We start from the raw sequence: 12,260 nt of genomic DNA, 5'->3' as shown, positions 1-12,260 counted from the left end.
AATGAACCCAGGGGGAGGAGGGAGAGGGGAGGAGGACAAGGTACTTACTGCTGTTTTCTAGTTAAAGGACTCAACACAGCATCTTCCCTTTGTTTCAGAGTCCTTTGTTGTTACTTAGCTGCTTAGGAATTCTGCGGGTAGATAAGCGCCAGGTGCTGCTCCCTTGCAGTTTGTGTTGGATGGAAAACGGCAGCAATTCTGTTCCTCAGGGAGTCCCTGAGGAATGGGGGAAGGCTCAGTTCCCACCTGTGGGTGCCTTGTTATGCAGAACACCTCCCAGCCGGTGCCACTGCATAAAGGCCCCCTTGATCTGAGGAGGCCTTGAAGTTCTGTCCTCCCTGTGCTGGGAGGGAGGAAGCTATGCAAACTCAGCAAAGGCCCTGCGGGAAGAGTTCTTTCCACTGCAAGTCCAAAGTCGATGGAGGGAAAGGAGGTTATTCTCACAGCTGTCCACGCAGCGAGTGTTTCTTTGGGATCTACTGTGTGCTGGGGGCTTAAAGAAGATCTGGCTCGTGACCTTGAGGAACTGAAAGGGATGGGCCGTGAGGGACACAGTGCTCCTGGGGACAGCCTCCAGGAGTGCGGAGGGCTCAGTGTGTGCCGGGCACGTCCTCTTGCCGGTCCTGATGACATAAAAGTTGGACTGACCCTCCCTCCTGCACAGGCCTGTTGGGCCTGCCTGTGACATACGCTGAACACTCACGGCATGAGGGTCGGACTTTGGGCAGCAGAGTTGTTACCAGGGCCTGGGGTGCCGTGGGCCCCTTCTAGAGATTGTTTCTAGGTTTCTGTTGTCCTGAACAAAGAATGGGATGGGGTGGGTGCAAAGAGTAGTGAGCTTTTACTCTTATTAAAGGGAGGAAAGTGGGTATGCTCCACAGAGTGAGAGCGGGTTGCTGAGAAAGAGGAGCACGGTGGCCACTAGGTTAATGGCCAACCTCTTTTTATCTCCCATTTCACAGGCTGACCTCAGATCTGGGCTGTCCTCTCAAAAACCTGCTTGATCTTGTGGCAGAAGAATTGAAGATAGCATTTTCTGATTGGTCCCAGGCTCGGGGCTTGGGAATGGTTGTATTTTTCTACCTGTGTGTCCTGTTTCTCCATGATTGACAGGGCACACCCACTTGCCCAGCCGGCTGGCTACACCCTAATCGCCTGCCTTACAACTTTGACGGGTCATTATTACTCGTAATAAATTCCTGACCAGAGACCTTCTGAGCCAGGCAGGATTGCCTCAACCTGTGCTGGCGAGTATCTAGGATGGATGTGGAAATTCCCGTGAGTGGCCTGCTTGTGAATAGCTAGCCGGTGCTGCTGCACAAACCATACCATATTCTTGCTTGGAGAAGGCCAGGGTCAGGGACCCTGCAAATCCAGGTGAAGACACCTTGACAGGACTGGAATTGCTTTTCCCTCTGGGCTCTTCGCTTGGTCCTTCCTAAACTGTTTGCCATGGTTTCTCTCCTCTATGAACTCAGCATTCACAAAACACATTGTGGGTGGACACAAGACATTGGTGAGGATAGTTAAACCTGTGTGCAATGAATTCTTTAGTAAGCCAAACTGAACTTGTGGACTTCTCTCTCTTTGGTTCCAAAATCACATAAAGGAACTTGGGTCCACAAAGGAAAGGAACATAAGTGTTGACAGAGGATGAAGACTCTGCCCCATTCTTCCCGTTACTGCTCCTGAAGCAGGCAGCTCTCCTCTTTCACACTGTTTCTTATCAAGATGACCGAAGTCCATCTCAAAGATTACCTTTTAAAATGTGGGCTGGGTGGCTGTACAGTAAACCCCTCTCAAGATTGTCATTATCTTCTTACTTCATCTGAAAATGCTTCCCCAAAGCCTTATTAAAATTGGACTTTATGGAAAAAGCTTCATGACATTCGCTTTGATTGTGATTTCTTAGATATGATACCAAAGGCACAGGAGCAAAAGGAAAAATAGACTAACCAGGTTTCATCAAAAGGAAAGACTCTGGTGCATCAAATGACACCACCAACAAAGTAAGAAAGTGTCCTGCAGAATGAGAGAAAATGTTTGCAAGCCACCGACTTGATAAGGGATTAATGTACTGACTGTAAGAATTCCCAAAACTCAATAGCAGAAGCCCAGATGACATGATTCAAAAGTGGACAAAGGGCTCAAATAGGTATTTCTCTGAAGATCTTACATAATGGCCATGAAAAGCTGCTCAACATCGTTAATCATTAGGAAATCCCAGATCAGAACGGTGTGAGAGACTACTCCATGCCCATTAGGATGGCTGCAATCTTAACAAGTCATGTTCGTGAGGGTGGAGGGAAATCAGCAACTTTGTGCACCGCTGTTGGAAATGTAAAATTATATAGCTGCTACGGGAAATAGTATGATGGTTCCTAAAACGATTAAGAATAAAATTGTCATACATCCAGCATCTCTTTTACTGTGGGTGATGGGGTCCCAGGGACAGGTTTTCAAGTTTTTATGTGTGGTGAAAAAAGAATTGGACATTGCTTGCAATGGTAAGGAAAAAGCAGCTAAGTTTAATGAAGCTTAAAGGATGAAGCTAAGCTCAGCGAGAGTGGCCTTGCAGAGGGGGAAATGGCACAATTTGAAATGTGTGCCCAGTTTAGTGTCCCTCTCATTGGATCTTTCAGAATGTGATTGACACGATTGACAGGGTGCTGAGTCATATCAGTTGTATCGACTGCTGATGTCCTTTCCCACTCTGTTATAATCAGATGCATGAGATGCAGTCCATATGTGTGAATCTCCTAATAAGCTCTGAGTGAAGAAAGGTCATTATATAGGTCATGCTAGCAGGTGTAGCACACATGCATCCTGATTTGGGATATTGGACTTTCCAGAGGTCTGTGTTATTCTTATTTTTGCTTCTAGGTAGAGGACCTTAGGACAAAGGTCAGGAGGGTTGGTCCTGGGGCATTGCCCAGGTTCAGGTAAGTGGAGGGGAGTGGTCCCATCGCCCCAACTGTACTATCTATGTTAATTCTGCTTCTGGATGTACATCCCCCAGAGAACTGAAAGCATGGTTGTGAAGAGAGGTTTGTGTGCCCATGTTTATTTGACTATTATTCACAGCAGCCAGGAGGTGGAAACAAGTGTCTATCAGAGCATAAATGGATAAACGAAATGTGGTATATACACGCAGCGGTGCATTAGCAGCCTTAAAAAGGAAGGAAACCCTGTCATATGCAGCAGTATGGACGAAGTCACACGTGTGCAAATACTGTGTAATTCCCATGTACCTAGAGTACCAAGAGTAGTTAATTTTGGGGGGATAGAAATAGAATGGTACTTATGAGGGGATAGAGGGGAGACTGGAGAGTTAATGTTTAATGGGTACAGTTTCAGTTTCACAAGATGAGGGAGTTTTGAGAATGAATGGTGCTGATGATGGCGCAGTGATGCCAGTGTGTTCGGTGCTGCTGAACTATGCGTTGAGAGCACTTAAAGTAGGGATCGGAGCCGCTGCTCAGTAGTGGAGCACTTGTCTAGTGTGCACAAGGCCCTGGGTTCTATCTCCAGCACTGAAGAAGGAGGAGGACGGGAAAAGGAGGAGAAAGATGTTAAGGTGATAAATTTTATAGGATGTGTATTTTACCACAATTTTTAAAAATAAAAAAAGGAAAAAGTACCAGCAGAACTTGTCTTGGAGGACTCTGTGAAAGGGAGGAGGTGATAATGTGTTTCCACCTCGTTCATTCAGAACTCCTTTGGGCTACTGTGGGACACGCATATAATATTTAGCCTAACTCAGTGCTCGTACATAGTTGGGTAACAGTGCAAGAAAAACAGCAGTTCACTGAGAACAGGCCAGTCTGCCCACTACTGTGGCCCAGGCGTTTGTGCCAAGCTGGTGAGTTGGTGCCCTTTTCTGTTTCCTTGCGTGTCTCTATGATTTGCATTTGCCAGACTGCAGGAGCTTCTGGTATTTTGCGATACCTATTTTTTATACAAGGCTCCTAACACAGTCAGCTACTTGATGTGATGCATGGAGGTCAGAGATGACCTCCAGGGTGTCCTAGATTCACTGGGAGAGGGCAGTCCACTCCTCTGCCCTGGAGGAGTTGGCCGCCTAACAGCAGAATAACAAAGAGTAATGCAAATAAACACTTAAAATATTTCATGTAAATCACTGTCTGAGTATTCATATTTACACACATATGTATATTCAAGTACCTCACCATCTTTCTAAAGGATGCATGGTAGCTTGTAAAATAATTATGATTAAAATAAAATCAGTGTTTTTATGAACAGAATTTTAGAAGAAATACTGGTAAAGAGCAAATGAAACCACTGAGAGATTTAGTGCATAGAAATTTATACCATAACATCTCTGTCTTAGTTATTTTCTCTGTGCTGGGACAAAATACCTGACACTTAAAGTTACAGGAGGAAAGGTTTATTTATTTATTTATTTAGTTAGTTTTTTTTGTTTTGTTTTGCTTTCCAGTACCAGGGATGGAACTCAAAACCTTGCGCTTGCCAGGCAGGCGCTGTGCTGCTGGGCTAAATCCCCAGCCCCAGGAAAGGTTTATTTAACTCACAGTTTGTAAAGGTTTCAGTCAATAGTTCCAAGGGAGTGTGGCATGGCAGAGGGGCATTGCGGAGGAGAGGTAGTCCATGGCAGGGCAGGCAGAAGGCAGCAAGTAGCAAGCAGCAGCAAACTTCCCTTTCCTTTTTATCCCATCCAGGCTACAAACATTTTGGGTGGTGCCAACCCACACCCAGAGTAGGGCTTCCTGTTACTCCCAGAACTATGATAAACCAATTAGTGGACTAATCTAGTACCATACAGCTTTGATCCCAATATCACACCCCTAATCCACATTCACACACCCTAGATCCAGCCACTTTTCAAAAACCCCTCTTTTGACCACAGTAGGCTTTGGGGTGATACCTAGACACAAGCCATAACAATCTCGCAACATAAATACAGTTGGGCCTTGAATTTGGTTCTTAGCTTTCTGTATCAAGATAAAAATTTGCAAGACTCTTAGCAGAAATCAGAGCAGAACCATTGCTGGAGAAAAGCAAATTTCTGGGTTGTTGTCAGCCTGTAATGAAGTTTTCCAGGGTCCACATGAAGGGTAGGCCTGGGGTCTCCACAGAGCAGGTGCTTCATACCATCCGTATAACAAACACAGCAGCAACTTAGTGTGCAGGGTTGTTATATTTTGTGTCTGCATGTCCCCCCCAAATCCTCATGTAGTTATGGGGCAGGCTTCTAGATATATGATTGAGCCATAGTCCAATGGTAGGATTGTGAGTGTGAGTGCTACACCCACCCTGGGGCAGATAGTTTGCATATATAAGGGAGGGAAAGAGGCTGCTTGCCACCACTCCTCCCTTTTTGCTCTTGTTGCTTTGCTGTCTTCTGCTGCCATGAACTGTTACCCTCTGCCATGTGCCACTCTACCTTAGAACCAGCTGAGTATGGACTGAAACTGCCACAAACTGTAAGGTAAATAAACCTTTCCTTCCATAATTTTGGGTGTCAGGTGCTTTGTGTCAACAACGAGAGACAAGTAATGAAGACAAGGGTGCTTCATGCGTTTGGAGTTGCAGTCCTCGGGGGAAAGCACGAGACTCTAGCTATCTGACCCATTAGGGTGGACAGATGTGCTTCTTCTAGCTTGCATCATGATTTTGATACAGTTAACAGCCAACCGTTTGAGGGCCTGGACTGCAGTTATTCTGTATTACAGATTCAGGGCATACCTACACTTTTGAAAATCACCCAAAGAGAAGAAAAGATTGCAGTTCTTTGACAAAAATTAATAGGCAGAGCTGTTGCAGGACTTGTGTGTGCCTCAGAGTCAGCCGCACTTCTACAGGGGCCCCAGGGCCATGCCTGTGGGCAGGGCCAGGGTTTCCAGACCTCACTGCTCCAAGAAGGTTCCAGCACCTGAATTTTAGCAGTGGCACCGTCTAAATTCCCTTCTGGGAAATGCAGTAATGATAGAGTAACTCCAAGTCGTAGTGACTATCTGGTTTCTCTTCATAGCCAGGAAAACAGTTCACTGGTACATGAGTGGAAAGCTAAGTTTCAGGGAATGGACTATAAAGGAAAAATTAGCAGTCGATTGTGTCCCTAAGTGATAAAATGCATTGGCCGCTACTGCGGTATAGAGGGGTTTGGTCAGTCACATTTCAATCTGATGATTCAGGCTCTGTGATGGCCCATGTTGGGCCATTTTTCCTGATGGAAGATGCGGGATCTTTCATGGTTGAGGCCTTTCCAAGGGTCTTGGCAGTGTACAGTGGTGGCGAACCTATGGCAAGCGTCCTATGGCAAGCTGGCTGTTAACATTGAAAGCTGTAGAAGGTTCGCCATCACTGGCATAGAAGAGCAAATTTGTTTTCCTGTTCTCTTTGGCATCAAGTCATCTACATCACCTAAAAGTGGTTTCAGTTAAGAAGCAGGTTAAAAAACCTCACATCTTCTTTATTCATTCATTATTTGATGGCCATTTGAGCAAGGGAGTACTACTCAGCCATAAAGAAGGGTAAACTTGAGACATTTCTAGGTAAATGGGTGCACCTTCAGACCATACTCTTAGGTGAAATCAATTGGACACACAGCTGTAAGTACCACATTGTTTCTCTGGTGTGAGAAACTGAAAGTGTAAAAAAGGACCAAAATGTATGATAGAAATGGTGAAATAGGAAGAAAATGTTCAAATGTTCAAATGGGTTCACTAGGGAGGGTGGAGGGGGAAAGGAAGGGAAAAGAAAAAAAAAGAAGGAAAAAATGCAAACAAAGCTTTTGTGAATAAGGAGGTGAAGAGGGGTTGAAGAATCAAGATACATCATGTACAGCAAGAAACTCCGCATGATGAATGTGATCATTGCGTATATCTAAATTGTACCAGTAAACTTAGTTACTTAAAAAATAATTTGAAAAACAAAGTACTGTTAACTGAAAGAAAAAGCAAGTTTAAAAAAGAAACAACACTTCCTCAGTTTTCTCATCTCTGCAGTGGGGGTGTTATTAGTGTCTGTCTCTTAGAATTATCGTGACGGATAGATGTGTGAAAGTAGAAATGGTGTCAGACATGTCATCAGCACTCAATATATCTTACTATTACTGTTATTACCGTTTCTCAGAATTTTTTTGATTTAATGAAGGGAAGTCCTGTTCCTTGACCTCTCCCCAACCCAGCTAAATAAAGCCTATAAAGCCGGGGGGTGGCAGGAAGGGTGGTGGGAGAGTTGGGTAAATTATGTTGTACCTGTGTGAATGGCCCGGATAAAATCCAGATTGCAGTAATAAAACTTGGAGCAAAAGGCAAGTCGTGCTGAACCTAATTCCATAAGGACAATGAAGCCCAGGTGTTTCAGAAGATCCAGGCACTTGCAGGTCTCCTGAGCAGGTGTCGTATATCTCACACTGGGATTTGTGGTTACAGGCAGAGGAAAGATCAGTGAAGTTTAAACTACCTCGATACTGGGGTTTTCTTTTTGTTTGTTTTTTTTAAACTATTGTTCTTATTTTGAGGTCTGGCTATGTTGCTCAGGTTGGTCTTGAACTTGTGTTCAAGTAATCTTCCTGCTTCAGGATTATGTGATGTATAGCATCAAGGGCAAACAGTCTTAATGTTGGTTTTTGGGTTTGTTTGTTTTTGAGACAGGGTCTGTCTATGTAGTTCAGACTGACTTTAAACTCCCTACATAGTCCAGGCTGGCCTCGAACTCTCAGCAATCTTCCTGCCTCAGCCTTCTGAGTGCTGGGATCACAGGCATGTGCCACCCCGCCTGGTTCTTAATGTTGTTTTTGACAGATCTCTGCACAGGCAGATAAAATATAACTGGTCAATTGTAGACTAACTATATTGGTCGTGTTTCTGTTTGAGACAAAATATCTGACACCTGCTGGCCAAAGGAGGAGAGGTTTGCTTTGGCTTGTGGTTTCAGAGTGCCCTGTCCATGGTTGGCTGACTTGAAGGCAGAAGCATCAGGCCAGAGGTATGGCAGAATGGAAACTGCTCAAATCATTGTGTCTGGAAAGCAGAGGGCAGAAGAAGAGTCAGGGAGGAAAATCCTACCAGCGACCCTTCTCCAACCCACCCCACCTCCTGACTGCTCAGCTGTGAGCTTGAAGGTGAGGTTCCTGCCTCATCCCCTGTTGCCCTCCAGGGTGTCATCCAACCACACTGACCGTGGGGTGAACCAGCAGTTGTCTCTAACACCTGCTAGCTTCTTGGTGCACACAAACGGCATAGGCTTTACTTGAAATTTATCCATTTTAGATCCACCAGTTTTCTCAGTGGAGTAAATGGACTGCCAGCATTTGGAACTGTCTTTGTCACTTCCTCATCACTGAGGTGCAACACGCACCAGTTAAAGAAGGGAAGTTTATTTTGGCTCACGGTTGTAGAGGTTTCAGGCTGTGGTCAGGCAGGGTGGCATGGCAGAGGGGCATCTTAAATAGCTGCTCACCGCTTGGCTGGGAAGCTGGGAGAAAAAAGGAGGTGCCCAGAACGAGATGAACCCTTCTAGGCCATGGCCCAGTGACTGCCTGTTCCGGCCAGACCCTGCCTCCCAACCCAAGTCAGCTCTAAGTCTCCACGGGCCAGTCACCTTCTGAAAATCCCACCTGTGAGTGCATGAGGCCCTTAGTGGACATCTAGATAGAAACCCTAATGGGGATGCACCAACCACATCGAACTTTGGACACTTGGAGGTTCAGAAAGCTTTTACTTGCTGGGCATGGTGCGCACACCTATAATCCCAGCACTTGGGAGGCTGAAGCAGGATTCCTGTGAGTTTGAGGCCAGCTTGAACTACACAGTGAAACCCTGTCTCGCAAAAGAGAGAGAGAGAAAGAAGAGAGAGAGAGAGAGAGAGAGAGAGAGAGAAAGAAAGTAAAAGAAAGCTTTCATGGAGCATGGGCTTTGCAGGTGAACCTGGACGGGAGTCCTAGCTCACCCCTGAGCAGCTACAAGCACTCAGCCAGCTCCCTGGCCTCTCGAAGCCTCAGTTTGCTTTCTGTAAAATCAGAGTACTAACATCTACTAACAGAGCTGCTGGGAGGAGCCTTAGGTAAGAGAATACAAGTTAATTGGCACCGCGCTTAACATGTTATTGGTAGCTATTATCATGTGTGCCTTAAGATCAATTCTACATCTAGAGGCAGGTCCTGTTCCAGAATGTGATCAGAGTGGGTTTCAGGAAGATGAGAAAACTGTCCACAGTTCATAAAGTTGAGAATGTTCAGCCTCCTGGAAGTCTAGATTGAGGCTGTAGAGTTCCCTAATCTCAATCCTAAATCTGATCTCATTACTGAGTTTATGGCCAGTGAGGCGAATGCCATTTTAATTAAGTTGTAATTTGATAAGGTCCAGGTCGCACTCTCGTACTCACTTTCACGCGCTACATGACCGATTCATCCCACACTGTCTGTCCCCGTGAGCCAAGGACAGCAAGTACCGGAAGACCTGGACCCAACTGCCAAGCAGGGGCCTGATGAATGAAGCCAGCTTTGAAAACATCCCTACTGGGCGTGATAGCACACACATGCAATCCCAGCACCCTGAAGGCGGGGGCTGAGGCAGGAGGATTGCTGTGAATTTGAGGCCAGCCTGGGCTACATAAGTGAGTTCAAGGTCAACCTGCAGTACATAGTGAGACCTTGTTGCAAAAAAAACCAAAAAATTAAAATAAAAACAGATCCCTCCCCTCTAATAATCTTAAAACACATGAAAATAAAACTTTCAGATAAATAAAAAGGAGGACAGAGGCAGATGTGGCTATATATGCCTCTGACCTCAGCACTGGGGCGGCTGAGGCAGGAGGATTGCAAGTTTGCACTAAATTGTGGGCAATTTAGTGACTTGGTGAGACCTATCTCAAAATTAAAAAAATAAAAAAGGCTGGAAATGGAGCTCAGTGCAATGGGTTCCGTCCCCATTACCTAATATAAAAAATCTGTCCTAATCCTTGGTAGGTGCTGTAAACTGGGGTAGTCCTTGCCAATGGGAGAGCTCAGGCTGCCGACCTCCCCTCCTGACTTCTGTTCTTCCACCCAGAAGCCAAAGCTGGTAGTGTTGGTAGTGTTGCTGTCCCCATGCACGGTGAGGGAAGCACATGCCTGGCTCCACCAGCAGACAGAGGAGCCCGGGCTTGGAGCCCAGTCTGATACAAAACCGTCCTCTTATCTCCACCACCCTTTGTAGTACTAGGGATGCAATCCAGGGCCTTGTGCGTGTTAGGCAAATGCTCTACCACTGGCATACCCTCAGCCCTTTTATTTTTTTACTCTTTTGTTTTAGATGGTGTCTGTCAAAAAAGCCAGGCTGGCACTGAAGGCACAGCCCTAAAGTAGCCTCAAAATTGTGACAGTCCTCCTGCCTCAGCCCCCTGAGTGCTGGGATTACAGGTGTATGCCATCATGCCCAGATTAGCTTTTTACTTTCTATTTTGAGCCAGTCACTAAATTGTCCAGGCTGGCTCAAACTTGTGATCTTCTTGCCTCAGCCTCCTGAGTAGCTGGGATTACTGGCATGTGCCACCACGCCTGGCTCCACGCTCTTATTCTTGATGATTTTTGCCTTCCAGGAAACATCTTCATGACAAAGGTGATAGCAGAATTCCTTGCCCCTTAACCTGCTCCATCCCCTTGCCCAGATTACCTGTCACGCCGGGAGAGACCTGTTCTGAGCGCATGTGCAGTAGGTGGCACTTGCCTATCCTGTCACCCACTGCGATGTCCCATTTTTGCATATCTATTCCATTTTTTTGGTGCAGAGTTGATCTGTTACCCAAATGTTTAACATAGTCCCAGCTCCTAAGTATTTCATAAAAGCAGCCACTTTCTTCCAGTATCACATCTGCTGCTGAGCTGAGGCCACCATCTGCCCACTCCCTATGTTTCCTGTGGCTGCTGCAACAAATGACCACATCCTTGGGTGGCTAAAAACTGTAGAGATGCGTCCCTTGAAGCTCCAGGTGCCAGAGGTCCGGACGCTGACATTCCGTGGCTTGTGGCCACATCACTCCAGTCTCTGGCTCCTGCTCGTAAGGATACGAGATTGCGTTTAGGGCCCATGGGACAATCAAGGTCATTTCCCTACATCGAGATCATCCATTCACTCACATGTGAATGGCCTCTTCCTTCCCTGTAAGGTAGCCTGCGTAACCTCGAGGGTTAGGCTGTGGCATCTTTGGGAACCATTTCCGGCCTGTGACACCACTAGACGTGAGGCCATCTCTTCCTCCTCTGTGCTCTCAGGGCCTGGTCAGCCTCAAAGCCCCTTGGTGGCTCCTGTGTCTGCAGCTCTGTCCCCATTCCTGGACACGCCCCCCGGACATGCCCCTCCCTGGACACGCCTGGTTACCTCTCTGGCTTCTTTCTGTCACTCTTGCTTCCTCCCCTTCCTTGGGGAGCTGGATTTGTTCTTTCCAGGGCCCCCTGCCTGGGAAACTTGTGCTCTGGGTTTAGTTTACTTTTCCCTTCTCGCTTAGGCTGTGGGCCCCGCCTCCACAAAGGCAGGTTCTCCCGGGTGGGTGTGAGCCCCCAGCAGGCTGCTTGGCACCTCCACCTTATTCACAGATGTGTCCCCTGCACCTGGCATCATGCGGGTCACCCTTGAGGTGCCTAGTAAATGTCTGCCAATGGGAAAACCCAGGACCGAGCCTTGACATCCACTCCTCCAAGAAAAATGCTACCGCAAAGACCCACCCATCTGGAAAGGTCTTTGCAGGACAGATTATGTATGTGAGTTCCGAAGTTCCCCCAGATTTTACGGTTAAGCAGAAGCCAACAGTCGGGGAACCTCGAGACTGGAGAAAATACTTTCACACGTATTATTCTGTTTTCTTTCAGCCCGTGCCTGTGTTTCTTATTCTGCACAACGCAGCTGAAGTCATCTTCTGCGGGCACCAGAAGTGTTTTCGGAAAGAGGTAAATGATCTCAAAATGCTAGTTTCACTTCCCTTGCTTTAAATTTCAGAGAAGTACTTTTCTTTGGGTGTCCCAAAGAGTGTCTGTTCCAGCCACCAATTTCCAGCCGAGACTGCCTGGTGACGGACACCCATTTCAGGGAACCCGGGTCTGACCTCGCTTGGTTGGCCAGGCATGCGCGGGAAGTCTGGGTGTTGGGAACGAAACTCACAACTCCAGGCTGGGCCGAGCTACGCTGGGGAGGAATGTGCTGCCCTCGAGCTACACTACAGAGGAATGTGCTGCAGACCTGGTGGGGAGCATGAGCTCCCCCCATATCTGTTGTAGGCCCACCTTTCTTCCTTTCCTT

General features: G+C 46.8%; 1 protein-coding gene across 15 annotated transcripts in view; it reads left to right on the top strand.

Moving 5' to 3' along the window:
* Tmem241 (transmembrane protein 241) overlaps positions 1-12,260 on the top strand; it is a 127,263-nt gene that overhangs the window by 20,753 nt on the left and 94,250 nt on the right. For all 15 annotated transcript variants that reach the window (XR_001230962.1, XR_001230968.1, XR_001230957.1 and 12 more), the window contains one exon: positions 11,834-11,911. Coding sequence is in view for 11 of the 15 variants with exons in the window: in XM_013503737.1 (XP_013359191.1) it covers positions 11,834-11,911 (78 nt within the window). In the remaining 4 variants the exon portion in view is untranslated. The remainder of the gene's footprint in view (positions 1-11,833; positions 11,912-12,260) is intronic.

Source organism: Chinchilla lanigera, unplaced genomic scaffold, assembly GCF_000276665.1.
Source record: "Chinchilla lanigera isolate Chin_1 unplaced genomic scaffold, ChiLan1.0 scaffold00001, whole genome shotgun sequence".
In the NCBI taxonomy this organism is placed as follows: domain Eukaryota; kingdom Metazoa; phylum Chordata; class Mammalia; order Rodentia; family Chinchillidae; genus Chinchilla; species Chinchilla lanigera.
Note: the sequence above shows the minus strand (reverse complement) of the source record. Positions and strands in the feature narration are given on the sequence as shown.